At 49.0% G+C, this 25,131-nt stretch overlaps 1 protein-coding gene across 5 annotated transcripts in view; it reads left to right on the forward strand.

Moving 5' to 3' along the window:
• The window catches only part of LOC137355917 (pyruvate carboxylase, mitochondrial-like), a 1,077,083-nt gene that overhangs the window by 928,970 nt on the left and 122,982 nt on the right, over nucleotides 1-25,131 (forward strand). For all 5 annotated transcript variants that reach the window (XM_068021564.1, XM_068021567.1, XM_068021566.1 and 2 more), the window contains one exon: nucleotides 9,701-9,950. In XM_068021564.1, the coding sequence (XP_067877665.1) occupies nucleotides 9,701-9,950 (250 nt within the window). The remainder of the gene's footprint in view (nucleotides 1-9,700; nucleotides 9,951-25,131) is intronic.

The following is a 25,131-nucleotide window of genomic DNA, read 5'->3' on the forward strand; positions in this document are numbered from 1 at the left end:
CTCCCACACTCAGTGAGTGACAGGAGGAGCCCCCCCCGCACTGAGTGAGTGACAGGAGGAGCCCCTCTCACATCGAGTGAGTGAGGGACCGGAGGAGCCCCTCTCACATCGAGTGAGTGAGGGACAGGAGGAGCCCCTCTCACACTGAGTGAGTGACAGGAGGAGCCCCTCTCACATCGAGTGAGTGAGTGACAGGAGGAGCCCCTCTCACATCGAGTGAGTGAGTGACAGGAGGAGCCCCTCTCACATCGAGTGAGTGAGGGACAGGAGGAGCCCCTCTCACATCGAGTGAGTGAGGGACAGGAGGAGCCCCTCTCACACTGAGTGAGGGCGGGACAGGAGGAGCCTCTCTCACACTGAGTGAGGGCGGGACAGGAGGAGCCTCTCTCACACTGAGTGAGTGAGGGACAGGAGGAGCACCTCCCACACCGAGTGAGTGACAGGAGGAGCCCCTCCCACACTGTGAGTGACAGGAGGAGCCCCTCCCACACAAAGTGAGTGACAGGCGCCCATCCCACACTGAGTATGTGACAGGAGGAGCACCTCTCACACTGAGTGAGTGACAGGAGGAGCACCTCCCACACTGAGTGAATGACAGGAGGAGCACCTCCCACACTGAGTGAGTGACAGGAGGAGCACCGCCCACACTGAGTGAGTGACAGGAGGAGCCCCTCCCACACTGAGTGAGTGACAGGAGGTGCACCTCCCACACTGAGTGAGTGACCAGAGGAGCACCTCCCACACTGAGTGAGTGACAGCAGGAGCACCTCCCACACTGAGTGAGTGACAGGAGGAGCACCTCCCACACTGAGTGAGTGACAGGAGGAGCACCTCCCACACTGAGTGAGTGACAGGAGGAGCCTCTCCCACGCTGAGTGAGTGACAGGAGGAGCACCTCCCACACTGAGTGAGTGACAGGAGGAGCACCTCCCACACTGAGTGAGTGACAGGAGGAGCACCTCCCTCACTGAGTGAGTGACAGGAGGAGCACCTCCCACACTGAGTGAGTGACAGGAGGAGCCCCTCCCACACTGAGTGTGTGACAGGAGGAGCTCCTCCCACGCTGAGTGTGTGACAGGAGGAGCACCTCCCACACTGAGTGAGTGACGGGGAGCCCCTCCCACGCTGAGTGACAGGAGGAGCACCTCCCACGCTGAGTGAGTGACAGGAGAAGCACCTCCCACACTGAGTGAGTGACCGGAAGAGCCCCTCCCACACTGAGTGAGTGACAGGAGGAGCCCCTCCCACACTGAGTGTGTGACCGGAGGAGCCCCTCCCACGCTGAGTGAGTGACAGGAGGAGCACCTCCCACACTGAGTGACAGGAGGAGCACCTCCCACACTGAGTGAGTGACAGGAGGCGCACCTCCCACACTGAGTGTGTGACCGGAGGAGCCCCTCCCACACTGAGTGTGTGACCGGAGGAGCCCCTCCCACACTGAGTGGGCCAAGAATCATCCCTCAATCAACATCACTAAAACAGATTTTCTGGTCATTATCACATTGCAGTTTGTGGGAGCTTGCTGTGCAGAAATTTGCTACTGTGTTTCTTACATTACAACAGTAACTCCGTTGGCTGTGAAGCGCTCTGTGATGTCCTGAGGCCGTGAAAGGCACTAAACAAATACACATCTTTCATCCGAAGTGCTTGAACACGTTCATCGTGCTGTGGCTTTAAATAGTTTTGAGACTGAACAACAGCAGAGATGATCTTTCTCGGGCAAAGTTAATTACGGTCAGAGGTTTAGCTCCGAGCAGCCAATTCCCTCCCCCAACCCACCCCCGACTCCCCGAGCTCTTCACTACCATCTGTGACTGCTTACCTTCTGCCTCAGCGCTGGTCTGGCGTTAATGAGAACGCAAGAGCCCTTGACATTCGACCTGGGCACTTTGCCACCATACGCTGTTTGACATTGTGCTCAGGGCTTCTTAGGTGTGAGGCCAAACCATGACAATTCTAATTAATATCTGCTTTTGTCTTCTGTCGAGGAGTCTCAGAGGTGAAGAGGAAAGTGATTCACCTTCCGAGAGTATTGGAATCCGAGGAGTCAGCCGCCACTCAAATCCACAGGGTGGTGGGCACGAGCTTTCAATGCGGGAAAGAATCCTGGAATCTTCGTACACAGAAGGAGGCCATTCGGCCCATTGTACCTGTGCTTGCTCTTTGAAGGAGCTATCCAAATAGTTCCACTCACCACCCCCCCCCCTCCCCCAGCTCTTTCCCCAAAGCCCTGCAATTCTTTTTTTTTTCCTTTTTAATTACTTATCCAGTTCCCTTTAGAAAGTTACTGCTTCCACCATCAGATCACTCAACAACTCGCTGCATAAAAACCTTTCTCCTCATCTTTCCCTCTTGTTCTTTTGCCAATCATTTTAAATCCTTCCCCCCCCCCACCATTTACACTTATTCACAGTGGGAGATCACAGTCTGATGGAAATCTATCCTAGTGGACCTCTATTACGACCTCAGTGAGATTGTTAACACGAAAAATAGGAGATATGAACCCCACCCCCAGACCAATTTAAAGAATTACACGACAAGATTTCACGTTTAAGACTTTGATTATAACAACTAAATGGAAAGAAATCCCTATTAACTAAATAGTACTTTGTAAGTAGTTGACACCCTACATTACAAATATAGGTATTTACTTATTAAAATGCTTGAAAACCTCTCACCACACTTATATGTCACGCTGTCCTTTTTGATGGCGAGATCCTTTGTGGTTAAAAGCCCCAAACTCCTCCCAGTAGCAATGGGTTGGACCTCCCAGACCTTTTCAGGAATCAATGTTCTCTTCACTGACTTCTCTAAGATCTTCTGACCCGGATGTCCTTGAATAAGGCGATTCCTGGTGATCCTGCCGGTCTGCTACTTCTCCGCAAGCTTCAATTCTCAAAACAGGTTGAAGTCTTCTCATTGCTTTTGCTGTATCAGGTGTCCGAGAGTAGGTGTCCCCTCTCTCTCTCTCTCTCTCTCTCTCTCTCGAGGCTGCAATCGCTGGTTTCTTCTCTTCCAGCATGTCTGCCTTCAGAAAGTCTGTTAAATTTATCTGGACTCAAAAGTCAACAGCTTATTATCCTGTTCCAAGATGCAAAGTCCAGAAGCCTGGTTTCATAGAGCCACCTGAGCCTTTCATTGTTCCCAAGTGTTAACAGCTGTCTGGTACATTTGCATCCTCAAAATCACTGACTCCTTGGACGGAATTTTATGCTCCCCCCCCCAGCCCCAAAGTGCAGGGAGGTGGCAGGAGGGGGGTAAAATGGAGCTGGAGGCTCGGGGGACACTTCCTGACCCGCTCCCGCCTCCACCGTCACTTTACCTTGGGCGGCAGTGGCGAAAAACAGCCCACCCGCCCCAGGCCAATGAAGGCCCTTAAATGGCCACTTAAGGGCCTCCGCCTGCCGCCACGGGGATTTTACAAAAGCAGGCGGCTCTCCGACGGCCTGTGGGTGGGGAGGGGTCCCTCATGATCAGGCACCCTGTGCCTGAAGGAGGGCTGCACCCGCTACCCCGACCAGCCCCAATCCCCAACACGCCCCCCTCTCCCCCCAATCGACCACCCTTGCCTCGCCGGGGCCCAACCAATCACCCCTGGAGAGGCACCAAAAACTTACCTTCATTCTCTGGGTTCCCCGACATCTTCTTTGCAAAGCTGGGCTGCAGTCCCAGCAGTGGCCACCACTCCCGGGGGCGCTGCTGGGACCAAGAGCTGCCAGCCCGCTGATTGGCCGGCAGCTCCATGAGGCGGGACTTCCTGCCTCGAGCGGGTGGAAGTCCCACCTCCGAACAATTAAAGGCCGGGGAACCGCAAAATGCAGGTTGGATCCCCAGACCAGGCGGAAACGGGTTCACCACCAACTTTTCAGTTGGTGGACGGGTCCCATCCCCCTAGGGAAAAATCCAGTCCCTTGTTTACGTTCTGAAAGTCTAGGAGGCCGAAGTCTATTGTACTTCAGGTGTTACCCCTGCAGTCTCTGTTTTTTTTCAAAAAATTCTTTGATGTGTGTTCTCTGCTGTCTTGGTAATCAAGACTTCTGTCTTGTCCTTTCACAGAGTGGATGTGAGGTCTCCTAACCTTCCGGACTCCGTCTTAAACTTTTAGGAATCTCAATTGTTAAAAGATAATCATGTTACAAAGTCCAGCGTTCGTAACAGCCCCGCTGTGTGTGTATATTTGTGTTAAGCAGTCACAGTGTGATAAATTGAGTGCAGGAGACACACACACACACACACAAATCATAGAATTATAAAAACATACAGCACAAAAGGAGGCCATTTGGCCTATCGTACCTGTGCTGGCTCTTTGAAGGAGCAGTCGTGCTTAGCCCTTATCCTCAAGCACCCATCCAACTCCCTTGTAAAATGATCTGTGGAATCAGCTTCGACCACCTTTTCAGGTCAATCCCTCCAGAACTTGACAACCCTTCTCCTCATCTCCCCTCTAGATCCATTGCCAGTGTTAAATCTCTGACCCGCGGTTACTGACCCAGAGGGAATAGCTTTTCTCTCTCCACTCTATCAAAACTTCTCATCATCTTACAAAACCTCTATTCGGTCACCTCTTAACCTTCTTGCTTCCCAGCAGAACAGTCTGAACTTTTTCAACCTCTCCTCATAACTGAAGTCCCTCATTCCTGGTAACATCCTGATAACCCTCCTCTGTATCCTTGTTAAGGCCTTTACATCTTTCCTGAAGTGCAGAACCGAGAATAGTCCGCAATATTCCAGCTGAGGCCTAACCAGTGATTTTTAAAGGTCTGGCATGATCTCTTTGGCATCCTATGTGACTATGACAAAGATAAACTATCCCTCCTCCTTTGACACAATTGACTACACCATCCTCCTCCAACGCCCCTCCACTGTCATCCAGCCTGCATTCGCCTCGTTCCATTCTTATATATCCAGTTATAGCCAGAGAATCACTTGCAATGGCTTCTCTTCCTGCTCCCGCACTGTTACCTCAGATGGCCCTCGGGGATCTGTCATTGGCACCCCCCTTTCCTATTTCTAAACTACATGCTGCCCCTCATTCACATCATCCAAATGCACGGTAAAAACATATATTCCTAACTTTTAAGATACAAACTTTATTCAATGGGGACTCTTTGAAATTGTCTGTTCCTTTAAAAAGTGGACAATGTACTGCAAAGATGGCCGTCGCAGGTCAGATGACCTGTCCTGTGTATTCAAAAACTGCCTCACTATCTCAAAAGGACAAAAGGAGACATTCCAGGCGAAGAGGTGTTAACTGCACCCATCCTGCTTCTGAGACAAAGAAGGTGATAGTCTTAACCACCGCCGCACCTCCCAACAAGGATGAATGTCTTACAACAATAAAACAGTATGTGGCTAATCAACCTAAAGCCACCACCAAGAAGCAAGGGAAGACAAGGCAGTACCGTCTCTGCCATGAAAGAACCGGAGGCTGTAACATCGCATGGTCTCCAAGCCTGTTCCATTTCAGGTCCACCAAATCGGCAAACTGACCTCCTGCTAATGAGAGATCAAGTCAACACCTTCAGAAAGCAGGCCAGCCAGAGGATGTGGAAAGAGATCCAGCCTAAACAAGGAAGAAGCCCTGCTGCTAATTCTACACTTTAACTTGCTGCATCAGAGAAGTAAAAGTGACCACCACCTCCAATCTTAACCACCAGAAATCTACAACACCTCAACAAGTGCAAGACTACAAACACCCAGGCCTGCACCTTTAAAAGAGACTATCCTCCTTAGAAGATTCAACAGGTTTACCATAAACCACAAACACCTACTTCACTTTGAACTACATCCTACCCTTTTCTCCCTATCTATCTGTCATGTATCTGTGTACAAAATCATGAGAGGTATAGACAGGGTGGATAGCAAAAAGCTTTTTCCCAGAGTGGGGGATTCAATTACTAGGGGTCACGAGTTCAAAGTGAGAGGGGAAAAGTTTAGGGGGGATATGTGTGGAAAGTTCTTTACGCAGAGGGTGGTGGGTGCCTGGAACGCATTGCCAGCGGAGGTGGTAGACGCGGGCACAATAGCATCTTTTAAGATGTATCTAGACAGATACATGAATGGGCAGGAAGCAAAGAGATACAGACCCTTAGAAAATAGGCGACAGGTTTAGATAGAGGATCTGGATCGGCGCAGGCTTGGAGGGCCGAAGGGCCTGTTCCTGTGCTGTAATTTTCTTTGTTCTTTGTGTGTCAATGAATGTGTGTGTGTGTGTAAGGTTGCCACCATTTCGGGAATTGTGCGAAAATAAATAGTTATCTTGTTTAAACCTATGAGAAAACCTATCAGTTGTCTGTTTATTTGATCCTAAAAACACTCTGGGACTAAAACATCATTTTTAACAAAACACGATTGCGGTCAGTGGGACTCACCCACACCCCTTACCACCTGTCTGCAACAACGGCATCAGTTTTCACATGTACACTGACGACACCCAGCTCTACTTCACTGCCACCTCTCTTGATCCTCCACTGTCTCTAGATTATCAGACTGTTTGTTCTTCATCCAGCGCTGGATAAGCTGACGTTTCCTCCAGCTAAACATTGGGAAGACTGAAGCCGTTGTTTTCGGTCCCCTCCACAAACTCCATTCCCTATCCACCGACTCCATCCCTCTCCCTGGCAACTGCCTGAGGCTGAGCAGACTGTTCACTATCTTGGCATCATATTTGACAGTGAGATGCGTTTCCAACCACGCATCCGCTCCATCATTAAGGCCGCCTCTTTCTACCTCTGCAACATCATCCAACTCAGCCCCTGCCTCAGCTCATCTGCTACTGAAGCTTACAAAGAACAAAGAACAGCACAGGAACAGGCTGTTCGGCCCTCCGAGCCTGTGCCGATCATGATGCCTGCTAAACTAAAACCTTCTGCACTTCCGGGGACCGTATCCCTCTATTCCCTTCCTATTCATGTGTTTGTCAAGATGCCTCTTAAACGTCGCTATCGTACCTGCTTCCACCACCTTCCCCGGCAGCAAGTTCCAGGCACTCACCGCCCTCTGTGTCAAAAACTTGCCTCACACATCCCCTCTAAACTTTGCCCCTCGCACCTTAAACCTATGTCCCCTAGTAACTGACTCTTCCACCCTGGGAAAAAGCTTCTAACTATCCACTCTGTCCATGCCTTTGTAAACCTCTATCATGTCACCCCTCCACCTCCGTCGTTCCAGTGAAAACAATCCGAGTTTATCCAACCTCTCCTCATAGCTAATGCCCTCCAGACCAGGCAACGTTCTGGTAAACCTCTTCTGTACCCTCTTCAAAGCCTCCACGTCCTTCTGGTAGTGTGGCGACCAGAATTGCACGCAATATTCTAAGTGTGGCCTAACTAAGGTTCTGTACAGCTGCAGCATGACTTGTCAATTTTTATACTCTATGCCCCGACCGATGAAGGCAAGCATGCCGTATGCCTTCTTGACTACCTTATCCACCTGCGTTGTCACTTTCAGTGATCTGTGGACCTGTACGCCCAGATCTCTTTGCCTGTTTATATCATCAATGCCTTTTTTAAGCTCTGGACTTGATTATTCCAATGCACTCCTGGACAGCCTCCCACCTTCTACCCTCCCGTAAGCTTGAGAGTTTTGCATTCCAGATCATCAGAAACTCACTGCATAAAAAGAAATTCCACTCTGGTTCTTTTGACAACTACCTTAAATCTGTGCTCTCTGGATACCAATCCTTCTGCCAGTGGAAACAGTTTCTCCTTATTTACTCTATCAAAACCCCCACATACTTTCGAATACCTCTGTTAAATCTCACTTTAACCTTCGCTGCCCGAGAACAATCCCAGCTTCTCCAGCATCTCCACATGATTGAAGCCCTCATCCCTGGTAGTATTCTGATAAATCTCCTCTGTTCCCTCTCCAAGGCCATGACATCCTTCCTAAAGTGCTCAGAATTGGACACAATACTCCAGCTGATGTCTAACCAATGATTTATAAAGGTTTAGCAAGTACTGACATCTTTTGAAGGTGCTGGGTGACAGCCAACTTGCTCATTAGCATTGAATGCAAACATCTCCTACCAATTTGTCTCTGTACTTGATTGATTGACAGCTCTTTATTCCAAGGCCCCTTGGTTTGGAATATATCTTGCAGACTTTTCTCAATATCTATAGTTTAGTTTTTGGAACTTGGACTCTGTGGGCTGACAAGGGAATTGTGTCGCCCACATATAAACATTGTGTACCTGAAGGACTCAGAAAGACTGTTTCATCTAAAAGCCTGATTGCATAATGAATTGTGCAAGAAATATGTGCTGCAAAGAGAGTATTTCAGCCCTAAAGGCTGATTCCAGTTGTAATATTTTCTAAATATTTCTACCGTCAGTAATTTGCTCTGCCTGGCTGCTTCTGTGTAATTGTTTTACTTATAAATAAATCTCATTGATTAGTTTAACCTGTAGGAAGCTCAGCAGCCAGTTTGCATACAGCAAACTCCCACAAACAGCAATGCGATATATTTCCTACATCAGGACTTTGGCAATGTTTCAAAAGTATTTTTATGGCTGGAAAGCGATTCTGGATGTCCTGAGGTTATGAAAGACGCTATATAAATGCAAGACTTTCTTTAAATGACCAGCTTGTCTGTTTTTAATTGATGATGCTTGAGGAGTAAACATTGGCCAAAGACACCACTGAGAACGCTGCTGCTCTTCTACCAGTTATAGCCGTGGGATCTTTTATGTCCACCTCAGAGGGCAGATGAAGCCTCGGTTTAAAACTGCATCTGAAAGACAGCACCTTCGACATTGCAGCACTTTCTCGGTACTGCCCCTCAGAGTGCAGCGCTCCCTCAGTATTGCCCCTGAGAGTGCAGTGCTCCCTCAGTACTGCCCCTCAGAGTGCAGCGCTCCCTCAGTACTGCCCCTGAGAGTGCAGTGCTCCCTCAGTACTGCCCCTGAGAGTGCAGTGCTCCCTCAGTACTGCCCCTCAGAGTGCAGTGCTCCATCAGTACTGCCCCTCAGAGTGCAGTGCTCCATCAGTACTGCCCCTCAGAGTGCAGTGCTCCCTCAGTACTGCCCCTCAGAGCGCAGCGCTCCCTCAGTACTGCCCCTCAAAGTGCAGCGCTCCCGCAGTACTGCCCCTCAGAGTGCAGTGCTCCATCAGTACTGCCCCTCAGAGTGCAGCGCTCCCGCAGTACTGCCCCTCAGAGTGCAGCGCTCCCGCAGTACTGCCCCTCAGAGTGCAGCGCTCCCTCAGTACTGCTCCTCAGAGTGCAGCGCTGCCTCAGTACTGCCCCTCAGAGTGCAGCGCTCCCGCAGTACTGCCCCTCAGAGTGCAGCGCTCCCTCAGTATTGCCCCTGGGAGTGCAGCGCTCCCGCAGTACTGCCCCTCAGAGTGCAGCACTCCCTCAGTATTGCCCCTGGGAGTGCAGCGCTCCCTCAGTACTGCCCCTCAGAGTGCAGCGCTCCCGCAGTACTGCCCCTCAGTATTGCTCCTCAGAGTGTAGTGCTCTCTCAATAACACCCCTCCTACAGTGTAGCACTCCCTTAGTGCTGAACCTCTGACAGTGCAGTGCTCCCTCAGTGCTGCCCCTCCAGCACTGCAACACTCCCTCAGTATTGCATGGGGATTGTCTGACTCGGAAGAGAGGGAGAGAACATGCAAGGTACCGAGTCACAATTTAGTTGTCAGCATTTCTTCCTGTAATTGGAACTACATCCATTCTAACCTTTACCCTCACTTGTGCGTTGCAGGATATGGCTGGAGTGCTGAAGCCAAACTCAGCCAAGCTGCTGATCCAAGCGTTGCGCGACCGCTTCCCGGAGATCCCACTCCACATCCACACCCACGACACCGCAGGTGCCGGAGTAGCCTCCATGTTGGCTGCCGCTGAGGCTGGGGCAGATGTGGTGGACGTAGCCTCTGACTCTATGTCTGGAATGACTTCACAGCCCAGCATGGGCGCCGTCGTGGCCTGCGCTAAGGGCACGCAGCTCGACACAGGTACGGCACCGGGAGTTTTACACCATGGCTGCAGTGGCGGAGTGAGCTCATGATAGAACTTCCTTATGGCAATTGGAATGGGGAAGACCCAATAAAGTTCTTTAACATTATGGCGGTGTTTTCACAGCACAGAAAGAAGCAAAGCAAAAGCAGGTGAGATTAGGGCTGCATATTCCAGAGGGGCCGGGGTAACGCTATAGTGTGCAGACTTGCTAGGGGAGGGGACGTATGTCCGTGATTCCCAGAGTATGCAGGTAAATCCATGTGCAAGTAATGTGCAGTGGTGAGTCTGCATATCAGTGACAAGGAGCGCGTAGCCCTATGTAAATAATATGGGGGCTGTGTAAGTCTGTGTATCGGGGAGGTGTATGGGTCTGTGTATCAGTGAAACAGGATGTAGGTCTGCGTATCAATAACACGGGATGAGAGTCTGTGTATTAGTAATGAGGGATGTGGGTCTGGATATTGGTAATGGAGGACGTGGGTCTGTGTATCAGTAACGCAGGACGTAAGTCTAAGAATGTAAGAAATCAGAACTTACAGCCCCTCGATCCTGCTCCGCTGCTCAATACGATCATGGCTGATCTTCTACCTCAAGTCCACGTTCCCGTCCACTCCCCATATCCCTTGATTCCCTGAGAGATCAAAAATCTGTCGATCTCACTCTTAAATATACTCAACGATGGAGCAACCACAACCCTCTGGGGTAGAGAATTCCAAAGAGTCACAACCCTCTGAGTGAAGAAATTACTCATCTCACTCCTAAATGAACAGCCCCTTATCCTGAGACTGTACTCCTGTATTCTAGATTCCCCAGCCAGGGGAAACAAACTCTCCGTATCTACCCTGTCAAGCACATTCAGAACCTTGTATGTTTCAATGAGATCACCTCGCATTCTTCGAAACTCCAGAGTGTATAGGCCCAATTTACTCAGCCTCTCATCGTAGGACAACCCACTCATTAAAGACCAATCTAGTAAATCTTCAATGTACTGCCTCCAAGGCAAGTACATCCTTCCTGAGATAGGGAGACCAAAACTGTGCACAGGATTCCAGGTGCAGTCTCACTAAAGCCCTATACAATTGCAGCAAGACTTCCTTATTCTTGTACTCCAATCCCCTTGCAATAAAGGCCAACGTGCCTTTTGCCATCCTAATTGCTTGCTGTACCTGTATGCTAACTTTCTGTGGTCCTTATATGAGAATACTCAAGTATCCCTGAACATCAACATTTAGAGCTTTCATGCCTTTTAAAAAAATATTCTGCTTTTCTATTCTTACCATCAAAGTGAATAACCTCACACTTACCACATTATACTCCATCTATACTACTCATCTTTATCTGCCTGACAAAGAACAAAGAACAGTACAGCACAGGAACAGGCCATTCGGCCCTCCAAGCCTGCGCCGATTTTGATGCCTGCCTAAACTAAAACCTTCTGCACTTCCAGGGTCCGTATCTGTCTATTCCCATCCTATTCATGTATTTGTCAAGATGCCTCTTAAACGTCTCTTTGATACCTGCATCCACCACCTCCCCCGGCAACAAGTTCCAGGCACTCACCACCCTCTGTGTAAAGAACTTGCCTCGCACATCCCCTCTAAACTTTGCCCCTCTCACCTTAAACCTATGTCCCCTAGTTTCCACCCTGGGAAAAAGCTTCTGACCATCCACTCTGTCCATGCCGCTTATAACTTTGTAAACCTCTATCAGGTCGCCCCTCCACCAGTTGGAGTCAGCTCGTTCCAGTGAAAACAATCCGAGTTTATCCAACCTCTCCTCATAGCTAATGCCCTCCAGACCAGGCAACATCCTGGTAAACCTCTTCTGTACCCTCTTCAAAGCCTCCACGTCCTTCTGGTAGTGTGGCGACCAGAATTGCACGCAATATTCTAAGTGTGGCCTAACTAAGGTTCTGTACAGCTGCAGCATGACTTGCCAATTTTTATACTCTATGCCCCGACTGATGAAGGCAAGCATGCCGTATGCCTTCTTGACTACCTTATCCACCTGCGTTGCCACTTTCAGTGACCTGTGGACCTGTACGCCCAGATCTCTCTGCCTATCAATACTCCTCAGGGTTCTGCCATTTACTGCATACTTCCCACCTGTATTAGATCTTCCAAAATGCATTACCTCACATTTGTCCGAATTAAACTCCATCTGCCATTTCTCCGCCCAGGTCTCCAACCGATCTATATCCTGCTGTATCCTCGGACAATCTTCATCACTGTCCGCAACTCCACCAACCTTTGTGTCGTCCGCAAACTTACGAATCAGACCAGCTACATTTTCCTCCAAATCATTTATATATACTACAAAGAGCAAAGGTCCCAGCACTGATCCCTGCGGAACACCACTAGTCACATCCCTCCATTCAGAAAAGCACCCTTCCAATGCTACCCTCTGTCTTCTATGACCGAGCCAGTTCTGTATCCATCTTGCCAGCTCCCCTCTGATCCCATGTGACTTCACCTTTTGTATCAGTCTGCCATGAGGGACCTTGTCAAAGGCTTTACTGAAGTCCATATAGATAACATCCACTGCCCTTCCTTCATCAATCATCTTTGTCACTTCCTCAAAAAACTCAATCAAATTAGTGAGGCACGACCTCCCCTTCACAAAACCATGCTGCCTCTCGCTAATAAGTCCGTTTGTTTCCAAATGGGAGTAAATCCTGTCCCGAAGAATCCTCTCCAATAATTTCCCTACCACTGACGTAAGGCTCACCGGCCTATAATTTCCTGGATTATCCTTGATACCCTTATTAAACAAAGGAACAACATTGGCTATTCTCCAGTCCTCTGTGACCTCACCTGTAACCAATGAGGATGCAAAGATTTCTGTCAAGGCCCCAGCAATTTCTTCCCTTGCCTCCCTCAGTATTCTGGGGTAGATCCCATCAGGCCCTGGGAACTTATCTACCTTAATGCTTTGCAAGACACCCAACACCTCCTCCTTTTTGATAATGAGATGACTGAGACTATCTACACTCCCTTCCCTAGGCTCATCATCCACCAAGTCCTTCTCCTTGGTGAATACTGATGCAAAGTACTCATTTGGTACCTCGCCCATTTCCTCTGGCTCCACACATAGATTCCCTTCTCTGTCCTTGAGTGGGCCAACCCTTTCCCTGGTTACCCTCTTGCTCTTTATATACGTATAAAAAGCCTTGGGATTCTCTTTAATCCTGTTTGTCAATGACTTTTCATGACCCCTTTTAGCCCTCCTAACTCCTTGCTTAACTTCCTTCCTACTGTCTTTATGTTCCTCAAGGGATTCGTCTGTTCCTAGCCTTCCAGCCCTTACGAATGCTTCCTTTTTCTTTTTGACGAGGCTCACAATATCCCGCGTTATCCAAGGTTCCTGAAACTTGCCAAACCTGTCTATCCTCCTCACAGGAACATGCTGGTCCTGGATTCTAATCAACTGACGTTTGAAAGACTCCCATATGTCAGATGTTGATTTACCCTCAAACAACCGCCCCCAATCTAAATTCTTCAGTTCCTGCCTAATATTGTTATAATTAGCCTTCCCCAATTTAGCACCTTCACCCGAGGACTACTCTTATCCTTATCCACAAGTACCTTAAAACTTATGGAATTATGGTCACTGTTCCTGAAATGCTCCCCTACTGAGACTTCGACCACCTGGCCGAATTACTAATTACCACCTTACTAATTACATCCTGAAGAAGGAATTTTCCTCCACACAAGATCAGGGGGCAGGTTGTTCAACCTTGCCCGTCTAAGAGCGAAGTCCAAAGTACGGAAAGTCCTCATCAGAGAACTCCTCTTTGCTGACGATGCTGCTTTAACATCTCACACTGAAGAATGCCTGCAGAGTCTCATCGACAGGTTTGCGTCTGCCTGCAATGAATTTGGCCTAACCATCAGCCTCAAGAAAACGAACATCATGGGGCAGGATGTCAGAAATGCTCCATCCATCAATATTGGCGACCACGCTCTGGAAGTGGTTCAAGAGTTCACCTACCTAGGCTCAACTATCACCAGTAACCTGTCTCTAGATGCAGAAATCAACAAGCGCATGGGTAAGGCTTCCACTGCTATGTTCAGACTGGCCAAGAGAGTGTGGGAAAATGGCGCACTGACACGGAACACAAAAGTCCGAGTGTATCAGGCCTGTGTCCTCAGTACCTTGCTCTACGGCAGCGAGGCCTGGACAGCGTATGCCAGCCAAGAGCGACGTCTCAATTCATTCCATCTTCGCTGCCTTCGGAGAATACTTGGCATCAGGTGGCAGGACTATATCTCCAACACAGAAGTCCTTGAAGCGGCCAACATCCCCAGCTTATACACACTACTGAGTCAGCGGCGCTTGAGATGGCTTGGCCATGTGAGCCGCATGGAAGATGGCAGGATCCCCAAAGACACATTGTACAGCGAGCTCGCCACTGGTATCAGACCCACCGGCCGTCCATGTCTCCGTTATAAAGACGTCTGCAAACGCGACATGAAATCGTGTGACATTGATCACAAGTCGTGGGAGTCAGTTGCCAGCATTCGCCAGAGCTGGCGGGCAGCCATAAAGACAGGGCTAAATTGTGGCGAGTCGAAGAGACTTAGTAGTTGGCAGGAAAAAAGACAGAGGCGCAAGGGGAGAGCCAACTGTGCAACAGCCCCAACAAACAAATTTCTCTGCAGCACCTGTGGAAGAGCCTGTCACTCCAGAATTGGCCTTTATAGCCACTCCAGGCGCTGCTTCACAAACCACTGACCACCTCCAGGCGCGTATCCATTGTCTCTCGAGATAAGGAGGCCCAAAAGAAGAAGAAAATTACATCCTGAAAAAACTAATAAATTTGTCAAACATGATTTCCCTTTTGTAAAACCTTGTTGACTTTGATCATACTGTGATTTTCCAAGTGCATTATTAAGACTTCCTTAATAATAGATTCCAGCATTTTCCCAACGACTGATGTCAGGCTAACTGGTCTATAGTTCCCTGTTCCTGCTTTGCCTCCTTTCTTGAATAGCGATTTTACATTTGCTAACTTCCAATCCACTGGGACCATTCCAGAATCTAGGGTATGTTGTAAAATCATAACCAGTGCATCCACTATCTCTACAGCTACCTCTTTTAGAACTGGAGAATGTCAGTCATCAGCTCCTGGGGATTTCTCTGCTGATATTAATTACCTTCAGTTCCTCATGCTTATTAGCCCCTAGGTTACCCTCTATTTCTGCCATGTAATCTGTATCTTCTACTGTGAAGACAGACACAAAATGTCTCTGCCATTTCCTCATTCCCCGTGATAATTTTTCCTGCCTCTGCCGCTAAGGGACCAACATTTACTTTAGCTACTCTCCTCCTTTTATGTATTTGTAAAAGCTCTTGCAATCTGTTTTTACATTCCTGGCTAGTTTCCTCTCATAATCTATGTTTTCCCTTTTTATCATCTTTTTGGTCACCCTTTACTGTTTTCTAAAGCACTTCCAATTATCAGAATTACATTTTGCAACATTATAAGCCTCTTCTTTTAATCTTAAACTATCCTTAACTTCACTAGTAAGCCAGGGATGGGTCTTTCTGGCTGAGTTTTTTTTTAATGGAATATATTTTTGTTGAACATTTTGAACTGTTTCTTGAAATGTTTCCCATTGTTTATTTGCCACCATGCCTTTTAGTCCATTTACCAATCAACCTTAGCTAGCTCTCCCCTCGTACCTATATAATTGACTTTGTTTAAGTTTAAGATTCTTGTTTGGGACAGGAGTATGTTGCTTTCAAATTTAATATGGAATTCAATTGTATTATGATTACTTTTTTCCCCAGAGAATCTATGTATTATTAACACGGGATGTAGTTCTGTGCGTCAGTAATGCAGGGTGCGTGTTTATCAGTGACGCAGAACGCGGGTCTATCAGTGATGTGGGTCCCGTGTGTCAGTATCGCGGGATGTGACTCCCGTGTGTCAGTAAAGCAGGTCCCATGTGTCTGTAATGCAGGACGTGTGTCCCGTGTGTCTGTAAAGCAGGACACGGATCCTGTGTAAATAATAATACAAACAGTCTGTCAAGGAGGTGTGTGGATGTTTAACTGAATTTCCAGCATTGAGTCAGCACTGTTTGCAGAGTGTGTGTTACTAAAGCTTCAAACTGTCGAGGTGCTCATGTCAGTTGACCTCAACCAGGAGCTGTTTGCCAAGTAGCTTCAGAGCAGACTGAAGTCTCTGTGTCTGCCAGCTCTCTGCGTCTCCCAGCTCTCTGCGTCTCCCAGCTCTCTGCGTCTCCCAGCTCTCTGCGTCTCCCAGCTCTCTGCGTCTCCCAGCTCCCTGTGTTACCCAGTTGGCTCTGCCTCCCAGCACTCCCGTCTGCCGCCCCGCACTCCCGTCTGCCTGTCTGTCGCCCCGCACTGTCCTCTGCCTGTCTGTCACTCCCACTCCCGTCTGCCTGTCTGTCGCCCCGCACTGCCGTCTGCAAGCTGCTCATACACAGCCTCAGTGTCTGAGCTCTATTGATGCCGGGGCACTGCCTCTGTCGCTGGCAGACAGCTAGCCTCGGGCACCTGATGGGGTTCATGATGTGTGGGTGCTTGTGCCCACAGAGCACTGGGTCAGCCTGCGCTGCAACAAGTACCTGTCTGCCCTGCTACACTGTGCCAAGCACAGCTGGTAATGATCCAAATATCAACACAACCAGGCATTGCCTCTCAATTTGAGCTTTCTACTAGTATCATAAACAAGGCAGCAAGCAATAGAATATTAAACTTGAAAGTTCCTGCAGCAGATTCAAAATTCTATCTCCCACACTGCGACTTTTCACTAAGGTTTCTACATGTGAGTGTATAGCAATGTCTACATGAAGCAGCCGAAGGATTTGAACAGCCCAAATCACGTCACATTCACTTCCATGAATATTCAAGAAAAAACAGACTCAAAAAATTATACTTGCCCGAGGCAGCAGTCTCCATGAGCAATCCAATAAAGTAATGAGGTACTTTATTAAAGTATTTTCCCTCCCTTGGTCTCAGTCGCGGCTCAGTTGGTATTGCTCCCTCTCTCTCACCTCTGAGTCAGAAGGTTGTGGGTTTAAGCCCCATTCCAGAGAATTGAGCCCATAATCCAGGCTGGCACTCCAAGTACAGTACTGAGGGAGTGCCGCACTGTCAGAGGGTCAGTACTGAGGGAGTGCCGCACTGTCACAGGGTCAGTACTGAGGGAGTGCCGCACTGTCAGAGGGTCAGTACTGAGGGAGTGCCGCACTGTCGGCGGGTCAGTACTGAGGGAGTGCCGCACTGTCGGAGGCTCAGTACTGAGGGAGTGCCGCACTGTCAGAGGGTCAGTACTGAGGGAGTGCCGCACTGTCACAGGGTCAGTACTGAGGGAATGCCGCACTGTCGGAGGGTCAGTACTGAGGGAGTGCTGCACTGTCGGAGGCTCAGTACTGAGGGAGTGCCGCACTGTCGGAGGGTCAGTACTGAGGGAGTACCGCACTGTCGGAGGGTCAGTACTGAGGGAGTGCTGCACTGTCGGAGGCTCAGTACTGAGGGAGTGCCGCACTGTCGGAGGGTCAGTACTGAGGGAGTGCCGCACTGTCGGAGGGTCAGTACTGAGGGAGTGCCGCACTGTCGGAGGCTCAGTACTGAGGGAGTGCCGCACTGTCAGCGGGTCAGTACTGAGGGAGTGCCGCACTGTCGGCGGGTCAATACTGAGGGAGTGCCGCACTGTCGGAGGCTCAGTACTGAGGGAGTGCCGCACTGTCAGAGGGTCAGTACTGAGGGAGTGCCGCACTGTCACAGGGTCAGTACTGAGGGAATGCCGCACTGTCGGAGGGTCAGTACTGAGGGAGTGCTGCACTGTCGGAGGCTCAGTACTGAGGGAGTGCCGCACTGTCGGAGGGTCAGTACTGAGGGAGTACCGCACTGTCGGAGGGTCAGTACTGAGGGAGTGCTGCACTGTCGGAGGCTCAGTACTGAGGGAGTGCCGCACTGTCGGAGGGTCAGTACTGAGGGAGTGCCGCACTGTCAGAGGGTCAGTACTGAGGGAGTGCCGCACTGTCGGAGGCTCAGTACTGAGGGAGTGCCGCACTGTCGGAGGGTCAGTACTGAGGGAGTTTCGGAGGGTCAGTACTGAGGGAGTGCCGCACTGTCGGAGGGTCAGTATTGAGGGAGTGCCGCACTGTCGGAGGGTCAGTACTGAGGGAGTGCCGCACTGTCAGAGGGTCAGTACTGAGGGAGTGCCGCACTGTCGGAGGGTCAGTACTGAGGGAGTGCCGCGTTGTCGGAGAGTCAGTACTGAGGGAGTGCTGCACTGTCGGAGGGTCAGTACTGAGGGAGTGCCGCGTTGTCGGAGAGTCAGTACTGAGGGAGTGCTGCACTGTCGGAGGGTCAGTACTGAGGGAGTGCCGCACTGTCAGAGGGTCAGTACTGAGGGAGTGCCGCACTGTCGGCGGGTCAGTACTGAGGGAGTGCCGCACTGTCGGAGGGTCAGTACTGAGGAAGTGCCGCACTGAAACTGAGAAACATAGAAAATTTACTGCTCTGAAGGAGGCCATTTGGCACATCGTGTCTGTGCCGGCCACGTTAGAGCTATCCAGCCCAAACCCTCTTTCCAGCTTTTGATCCGTAGCCCTGGAGGTTACAGCACCTCAAGTGCATGTTGTTTTCTAAATGCCTTTACCACCCTTTCAGGCAGTGAGTTCCCAACCACCCTCTGGGTGAAAAAGATTTCTCCTCTAATTCTTCCACCAAATACTTTCAATCTATGCCCTCTGGTTATTGACCTTTCTGCTAAGGGAAATAGGTCTTTCCTATCCACTCTATCCAGGACCCTCATAATTTTATACATTCAATTTCCCCTCAGCATCCTCTTTTCCAAAGAAAACAATCCCAGTCTGTCCAGTCTTTCCTGGCAACATCCTCATAAACCTCCTCTGTACTCGCTCTAGTGCAGTCACATCCTTTCTGTAATGCAGTGACCAGAATTGTATGCAATACTCCAGCTGTGGCCTAACTAGTGTTTTATATAGCTCTAGCATTACCTCCCAGCTCATATATTGTATGCCTCAGCTAATAAAGGCAAGTACCCCATTTGCCTTCTTAACCACCTTAACTACCTGTCCTCTTAACTTCAGGGATCTGTGGACATGCACTCCAAGGTCCCTCTGTTCCTCTGCACTCCTCGCTATCCTATTTATTGTGTATTCCCTTGCCATGTTTGCCCTCCCCAAAAGCATTACCGCACTGTTCTCCAGATTGAACTCAATTTGCAACCTGACTTGTCCAGTGATATCTTCCTGCAGTCTGCAGCTTTCTCCTTCTCTATCAATCACACAGCCAATTTTTGTATCATGTGCAAACCTCTTGATCATACCACCGACATTTAAGGTTAAATCATTGATGTAGATCATGAACAGCAAGGGACCTTGCACTGAGCCCAGCAGAACCCCACTGGAAACAGCCTTCCAGTCACAAAATCACCTATCAACAGTTACCCTTTGCCTCCTGCCACTGAGCCAATTTTGGATCCAATTTGCCTCTTCCCCTTGAGATCCAATGGGCTTTTAATTTTCTGACTAGTCTGCCATGTGGGACAAAAACCTTGCCAAAATCCATGTAGACTACATCAAACACACTACCTTCATCGACCCGCCATGTTCCTCCTCAAAATATTCAAACATATTAGTCAGACACTACCTTCCTATAACAAATTCAGGCTGACTGTCTTTGATTGTCCATGCCTTTCTAAATGACTATTTATACAGTCCCTCAGAATGTTTTCCAATAATTTTCCCACCGCCAAGGTTAGATGACTGGACTGTAATCACTTGGGCTTTCCCTACCTACCTTTTTGAACAACGGTGCTAAATTAGCAGTCCTCCGGCACCACGCCTATAGCCAGAGAGAATTGGAAAGTAATGGTCAAAGCCTGCGCTGTTTCCTCCCTTGCTTCGTTTAGCAGCCTGGGCTGCATTTCATCCGGGCCTCAGAATTTATCCACCTTCGGGTCCTATCGGGGCGGTGGGGGAGGGGAAGGGTGTGAAGGAGTGGAGTGGGGGAGGGGCAGAATATCAGGGTGCAGTTGCATTTGAGGGTGTATGTGAGGGGTGGGTAATTTAAGGGTGGGGATGGGATGTTCAGAACAGAATCACTCACGAGTCACTGGATGAGAAAATATGACTGAGGGGACGGTGCCAACACACAGTGGCACTGGGCCCTGTGGCAATCATGCTGTTTCTTGACACTGCAACCTATCAAACCTGCCCTACAACCCTGCCAAATCTCTGTGCTCCTCCAATTCTGGCCTCTTGCGCATCCCTGATTTTAATTGTTCTACCATTGGCGGTCGTGCCTTCAGTTGCCTAGGCCCTAAGCTCTGGAATTCCCTCCCTAAACCTCTCCAACGCTTTCTGCTCCTTTAAGACACTCCTTAAAACCTACATCTTTGACCAAGCTTTGGTCAATATCTCCTTATGTGGCTTAGCGTCGGATTTGATTTTAGAACACTCCTGTGAAGTGCCTTGGGACTTTTTATTACGTTACCGGCGCTATATGAATGCAAGTTGGGGTGGAACATCAACAGGAACTGCAAAGGAAGAGGCCAGTTGCTTAACATTGAGGTTCCACACATTGCAGCCACTGGTCACAGGGGGCGTTGGCAGATGCCAGGGTCTGCCTTCCCTCTCCAGCAAAGGTGCCCGGCATGGCATGTGGGTACAAGTTGATGTGGTTGGCCTGGTTTGACAGCAGACTGTGGGGAAATTAATCAGAGACGGCACTCTGAAATGACGGGTGGCAGAGGAGGCTGAAAGTGAAGGTGAGCTGGAGGCCTCTTTTTTTTCATTAACAGCGCCCACAGATCAGTTCCTGTTGCCATTACAGAAACGATTACAATAATAAATAGAACCTTTCTGCTGCAAAGCTTCAAATTACAATTGATTCTTCTGTCCCTATCTGCGAATCTCATTAGAAGCACATTAAAGGGCATCAGGCAGCAGATTAGGATGCTGCCAGTTGAGGTGTTTTATTTTTAGGCTCTGTGTTATCGCTGTAATGGGCATGTTTCTGCCCCTACAAATCCCAACATTTGGTGATACTTCAAACTTTCTTGAATTTTGCAAGGCTTCAACTCGATGTACACAGCAGGGAGCAGGGAGAGGGCGTGTCAGACTACAATATCGCTCCCTTTTCCAAGGGTGAGTGGCTGGATGACCTGTAGTCTGGGTGGTATGGCTATGCTGGCTAAGGGAAGTATGTAAGGGGAAGGGAAAGTGTGTAAAGGGAGTGAGTGTGCAAGGGGTGGCAAAAGTGTGTAAGGGATGGGGGATAGTGTAAGGGGTGGACAGGAAGTGTGCGAGGAGGTTTTATTCGTTCTTTCATGGGATCGAACAAAGTCAACATGGATTTTCGAAAGAGAAATCATGCTTGACAAATCGACTGAAATCTTTTGAGGATGTAACTAGTAGAATAGATAAGGGAGAACCAGTGGATGTGGTGTATTTGGACTCAGAGAAGGCTTTCAATAAGGTGTCACATAAGAGATTAGTACTGACACGGATAGAGAACTTGTTGGCAGACAGGAAACAAAGAGTAGGAATAAAAGGGTCTTCTTCCGAGTGGCAGGCAGTGACTAGTGGGGTACCGCAGGAATCAGTGCTAGGACCCCAGCTATTCACAATATATATTAATGATATAGATGAGGGAATTAAATGTAATATATCCAAGTTTGCAGACAACACAAAGGGGCGGCACAGTGGTGCAGTGGTTAGCACGGCAGCCTCACAGCTCCAGGGACCCGGGTTCGATTCCGGGTACTGCCTGTGTGGAGTTTGCAAGTTCTCCCTGTGTCTGCGTGGGTTTTCTCCGGGTGCTCCGGTTTCCTCCCACAAGCCAAAAGACTTGCAGGTTGATAGGTAAATTGGCCATTATAAATTGTCACTAGTATAGGTAGGTGGTAGGGAAATATAGGGATAGGTGGGGATGTTTGGTAGGAATATGGGATTAGTGTAGGATTAGTATAAATGGGTGGTTGATGTTCGGCACGGACTCGGTGGGCCGAAGGGCCTGTTTCAGTGCTGTATCTCTAAAAAAAAAAAAAAAAGCTGGGTGGGAGTATGAGCTGTGAAGAGGATGCAGAGAAGCTCCAGCGTGATTTGGACAGGTTTAGTGAGAGGGCAAATACATGGCAGATGCCGTATAATGTGGATAAATGTGAGGTTATCCACTTTGGTGGCAAAAACAACAAGGCAGATTATTATCTGAACACTGATAGATTGGGAAAGGGGGAGGTGCAGCGAGATCTGGGTGTCCTTGTGCACCAGTCGCTGAAAGTAAGCATGCAGGTGCAGCAGGCAGTTAAGAAGGCAAATGGTATGCTGGCCTTCATAGCGAGAGGATTCAAGTACAGGAGCAAGGATGTCTTGCTGCAATTATACAAGGCCTTGGTGAGACCACATCTGGAGTATTATGTGCAGTTTTAGTCTCCTTATCTGAGGAAGGATGTTCTTGCTATGGAGGGAGTGCAGCAAAGGTTCACCAGACTGATTCCTGGGATGAGAGGACTGATGTATGGAGTGAGATTGGGTCGATTAGGATTGTATTCGCTAGAGTTTAGAAGAATGAGAGGGGATCTCATAGAAACCTACAAAATTCTAACAGGACTGGACAGACTAGATGCAGGAAGGAAGATCCCGATGGCGGGGGAGTCCAAGACGAGGGGTTGCAATGTAAGGATAAGGGGTAAACCATTTAGAACTGAGATGAGGAGAGATTTCTTCACCCAGAGAGTGGTGAACCTGTGGAATTCTCTACCACGGAAAGCAGTTGAGGCCAAATCATTAAATACATTCAAGAAAGAGTTAGATATAGTTCTTAGGGCTAATGGGATCAAGGGATATTGGGAGAAAGCGGGAACAGGGTACTGAGTTTGGATGATCAGCCATGATCGTATTGAATGGCGGAGTAGGCTTGAAGGGCCGAATGTCCTACTCCTGCTCCTATTTTTCTGTGTTTCTATATGGGTGGCACTGGCAAGGCGAGCATTTGTTGCCCATCCCAAATTGCCCTTGAAAATTGAGTGGCTTGCCACAGGGCATTTAAGAGTCAGCCACCTTGCTGTGGTACAGGTAGGCCAGACCGGGTAAGGACGGCAGATTTCATTCCCTAAAGGACGTTAGTGAACCAGATGGGTTTTTACAACAATGGACAGTGGTTTCGTGGTCACCATTAGACTAGCTTTTTAATTCCAGATTTCACCTGCCGTGGTGGGATTCGAACCCGTGTCCCCAGAGCATTAACCTAGGCCTCTGGATTACTAGTCAGGTGACATGCAGTGATGTGGGGGTGGTGTGTAAAGGGGACAGTGTCTAAGGAGTGGCAGAGTGGTATAAAGGGTGTCGGGGAAGTATGTAAAGGGGGGATTGTGTAAGGGATTGGGGAAGTGTGTGGAAGTGGAGGAGAAGCCTGAGGGGTGACCAGATAGAGCTGTTTCAAATTATAAAGGCATTTGATACGGTCAACTTATGAGGGAGACCAGAACTTGGGGGGCATCAATATAAGATAGTCGCTAATAAATCCAATCGGGAGTTCGGGAGAAACTTCTTTCCCCAGAGAGTGGGGAGAATGTGGAACTCGTCACCACAGAGAGTGGTCAAGGTGAATAGTATCGAAGCTGGATAAACACATGAGGGAGAAAAGAATAGAATGAGATGCTGATAGGGTGAGAAGAGGAGCGGGAGAAGGCTTGTGTGGCCGAATAGCCTGTTTCTGTGCTGTAAATTCCGTGTAAAATCAGGGAGGCAGGAAAGGGATCTAACCACAGACTGTCTTTCAGTGGGGACAACTATGGTGAGAGATCCAGAAGGAGCCTAACTACAGACAAGCTTTGGCCTCCATTGCTAAGGAATTCTGCCTAAGGCCTGTTTCAGGTCGACGCCTTTGCTGGAGCCTCTACCAAAATGACGGACGGCATACATAACTGCACGCTGGGTGGCATCTTGCACCCTTAGGTGCCTGTGAAAAGTGCACGGTGCAATCTAATTTCCAAGTCCAGGAGTGGCTGATCCTGTAATGTGAAACACCTTGAGATAATGTGAAGGGATCGGGGTAATCGTCTCCTTCCTGCAGTTGGCAGTCTGCTCCTGGGGCAGCTATGCCAAGCTATCAGCCATTGTACTAACTCTTCTGGCCGAGTCAAGTGTCACCAGCCTGTGTGAGACAAGGGGCCAGCATGTTCAGTGTTACTGGGATAACACACAGAGAACACCGCATTCTGACAGCAGATTTCTTCATAATAACAGCTGTTGTCAAATGCCCAAAAACAGAAGTCCAGGTAAATCTGGCTAGTGAGGGATGTGGAGACTCTATCGAGGAACTTGAGTGACTTCTCAGCTCCAATCCACGGGATACCAGAATGGCCTGTATCAATCTACCCATCACTTCCCAATACCCAGCAACGCAAAACACTCCTGCTGTTAATTCTTTCACGCTCACACACGTTGCTCAAAGTCATTCCGTGAGTTACTGTCAGAGCTGGCACATCTGCAGAACGGCATGAAAGGTAAGGGGTTAAATTACAAGGACAGTTTGCACAAACGAGGCCTGTATTTTCTCGAGTATAGAAGAATAAGGAATGATCCCATCAAGGTGCTAAGATGATTAAAGGATTTGATTGGGTCGATAGAGAGAAACTATTACATCTGGTGGGGGAAGAAGTCCAGAACAAGGGGGCAGAACCTTAAAATGAGAGCCAGGCCGTTCAGGGGTGATGTCAGGAAGCACTTCTTCACACAAAGGGGAGTGGGAACCTGGAACTCTCCCCCCCAAAAAAGCTGGGTAGTTGAAAATTTTAAAACCAAGAACGATTTTTGTTAGACAGGGTATTCAAGGTTACGGAACAAAGGCGGGTCCACCTCAGTGTGTCCTGTACTGGAAAACCTCTGTCTAGTTTTCAATCTCAATGAGCTGGGGTTATACTGCAGTCAGTGTGTGGCAGTCTCCCGCAGGGGAATCTCACCTGGACTGGAGTTATACTGCAGTCAGTGTGTGGCAGTCTCCCGCAGGGGAATCTCACCTGGACTGGAGTTATACTGCAGTCAGTGCGTGGCAGTCTCCCACAGGGGAATCTCACCTGGACTGGAGTTATACTGCAGTCAGTGCGTGGCAGTCGCCCGCAGGGGAATCTCACCTGGACTGGAGTTATACTGCAGTCAGTGTGTGGCA

The sequence above is a fragment of the Heterodontus francisci genome, chromosome 44 (genome assembly GCF_036365525.1).
Source record: "Heterodontus francisci isolate sHetFra1 chromosome 44, sHetFra1.hap1, whole genome shotgun sequence".
In the NCBI taxonomy this organism is placed as follows: domain Eukaryota; kingdom Metazoa; phylum Chordata; class Chondrichthyes; order Heterodontiformes; family Heterodontidae; genus Heterodontus; species Heterodontus francisci.